At 39.2% G+C, this 2,451-nt stretch overlaps 1 protein-coding gene across 1 annotated transcript in view; it reads right to left on the reverse strand.

Annotated features, from left to right (window-relative positions):
- LOC102206105 (dehydrogenase/reductase SDR family member 7C-B-like) overlaps positions 1 to 2,451 on the reverse strand; it is a 9,463-nt gene that overhangs the window by 1,473 nt on the left and 5,539 nt on the right. Inside the window, exons 5-6 of the mRNA XM_005739982.2 lie at positions 443 to 653; positions 234 to 371 (exon numbers count right to left, since the gene is read on the reverse strand). Coding sequence (XP_005740039.1) covers positions 234 to 371; positions 443 to 653 — 349 coding nt within the window. The remainder of the gene's footprint in view (positions 1 to 233; positions 372 to 442; positions 654 to 2,451) is intronic.

Genomic DNA, 2,451 nt, shown 5'->3' on the forward strand with positions numbered 1-2,451 from the left:
TTAATTCTGCTGTTACCAAATATCAAAGAAATGAGTAATTAGAACTGTTGATTCTTGTCAAAAATCTCGAGTTTGCTTTGTAACTGATCAGAAACAAAATACAGACTGAACTAACGTTTCTGTTGTTTCCACAGAAACAGTTTAAGCAGTTTTACAACAGATTACCTCAACATACAGCAAATGAGTTCGCCATAAACTAAAACCAGTTTTTGTAATACGAACATTATGCAGACTGAAGTTATCTGATGTTTCATGAAAAAGGGAATTTAAAAACTCACAGGTGCTGCGAAAAGGCACAGCTAGTCTCCCTTGGATGCTGTTAACCAGCAGCAGGTGACCACTTCTCCTGGAGATCATGGAGGCCAGCACACCTGAAAGAGAAATTCAGCCTTCATCGTCTCACCCTTAGAAGGTCAAAGTTGAACATGTTCCCATCATCTACCTTTAGCCAGAGTGACGGGCCCAAAGTAGTTGTTGTCCATCAGCAGTTTGTCCACCTCCAGAGACACAGTCTGTGCTGGAGCTTTCACCTTCATGCTGCTGTTAAAGATAATAATATCCAGGCACCCATAACAGTCCAGGATCTCTGCGATTGCCTCAGGCATGCTGTCCGTATCTCCAAAATCCAGCAGCACCAACTTAGGAGGAAACGTCTGAAGAGGAGAAACAGCAGAGGAGGTCTGCATGGCAGCAAAGTGCTGTATGGTGACTACATCTCATTTACTTTCACTTGTAATGCAGTACTTATGATTTGAGCAATTAAAATCTGTTTATTATTAGTAGTAATAGTAATAGCAGTAATAATAGCTAACATGCTGAAAAACACAGAATTTACATAAATGTGCAGAGACAGAAATAATATAATTAATTGTTTGTGTTTCATACACAAAAGTCTTTAGAAGAACAAATGTGGAAGGTATTGAGCTTTTCTTGACGGGTGTGGCGCTACGGTGAATTTCAGTGCAGCATCATGTGTGACATTTGCACGGTGGGCTCTACGTGACCTGCAGCAACATTAGTGGCTGTTCTATAAAGCCAAATAGTGGTCACAGGAAGTGATGTGACAGCAGAACAACAGCCAATAGGAGTGGAGGTAAATTTATATTCGAGTCTTCTTAATTCCTGTTGTGTAAGTGGAAGAATTTTTTTTCTTATTGACAAAATGCACTGATGTGTTGGCTTCATGTTATCATTCTTTACGCTAAGAACATCATGTCAGGATTTTGTGCCTGATTTGTGGTTTTAATTTTGGGATTTTTGTGTGGTGATGTTTTGAGATTTGTATTCTTATAAGTTGTTTCCTGGTTGGTTTCTTTATGTTTGTATTCACATGTTTGAGTTTTGTTCTCTTCTTGGTTGTGGTTTTGTTTTTATGTGATTACTTGAGTTTCTGTTTATCCTGCCTTCCCTGTGCCCCAGTGATTTGTTTATTCCCTGTTTTACTTCCTGTTTTATTTTGGTAGTTTTTGTGCCGTCTGTCTTTAGCTTTACTGTCTTTATCTTGTTATCCCTTGATTGTTTCCACCTGTTTCCACCTGTATTCAGTCTTTGTATATTCATAACTGTTGTCTTCACTGTCTGCTCTACCTCTTTTTCCCCAGTAAATTCTTAGTGTTTTCCTAGTTTTCTTGATGCTGTAGTTATCTATGATATTCAGTTCAGTTTCTGTTTCAATTTTATTTTTATAGCACATTTAAAAGTCTCAGGTACATCAAAGTGTTTCACAGACGAGCCGCATTTGCGGGGTTACAGCAGTAAAGGAGCAGGAAAATACAATTATCAGCAAAAGATATACAGTTATAAGATGGTGACGTGGCAACAAGCATGAACCAGGGAAAAGTTAAAAACCAAGTTGTTTGGAAGGCAAGCTTAAACAGGTGGGTTTTTAAACGTGATTTAAAGGACTGGATGGATTCCGATGCACGGACATCAATCAGCAAACTGTTCCAGAGTTTTGGGCAAAAGCAAAAGCACGATCCCCCCTACTCCTCCGTCGAGACATTGGTTGCATTAAGAGCCCCTGGTTAGAGGATCTGAGTGCTCTCGTGGGGATGTATAGGTCAAGGAGGTCGATTAAGTAGCTGGGTGCCAAGTTATTTAAAATTTTAAAAGTGTATAAAAGGATTTTAAAAACCATACGGTATTTGACGGGGAGCCAATGAAGGCGAGGGTTAGCCTGATAAGAGGGATGAATTCATTAGAAGTGAGATGCAGGGTCCTATAGTGTTCAGGGCATTTTTGATAATGCGAGAGGGAAGCACATCGTGACGAGAGTTAGAGCTTTTCGATTGGCCTATTAAGGGTCAGAAAAGATTAGATTAGATTAGATAGAACTTTATTAATCCCTCGGGTGGGTTCCTCTGGGAAATTCGATTTCCAAAAAAGCACAGCACCGACAGAAGTTACAGAGTTACAGAATATTATATATATATATATATACACACACACACA

This window comes from Pundamilia nyererei, unplaced genomic scaffold, assembly GCF_000239375.1.
Source record: "Pundamilia nyererei isolate P.nyererei 1_Seehausen unplaced genomic scaffold, PunNye1.0 scaffold00095, whole genome shotgun sequence".
NCBI classification, from domain to species: Eukaryota; Metazoa; Chordata; class Actinopteri; order Cichliformes; family Cichlidae; genus Pundamilia; species Pundamilia nyererei.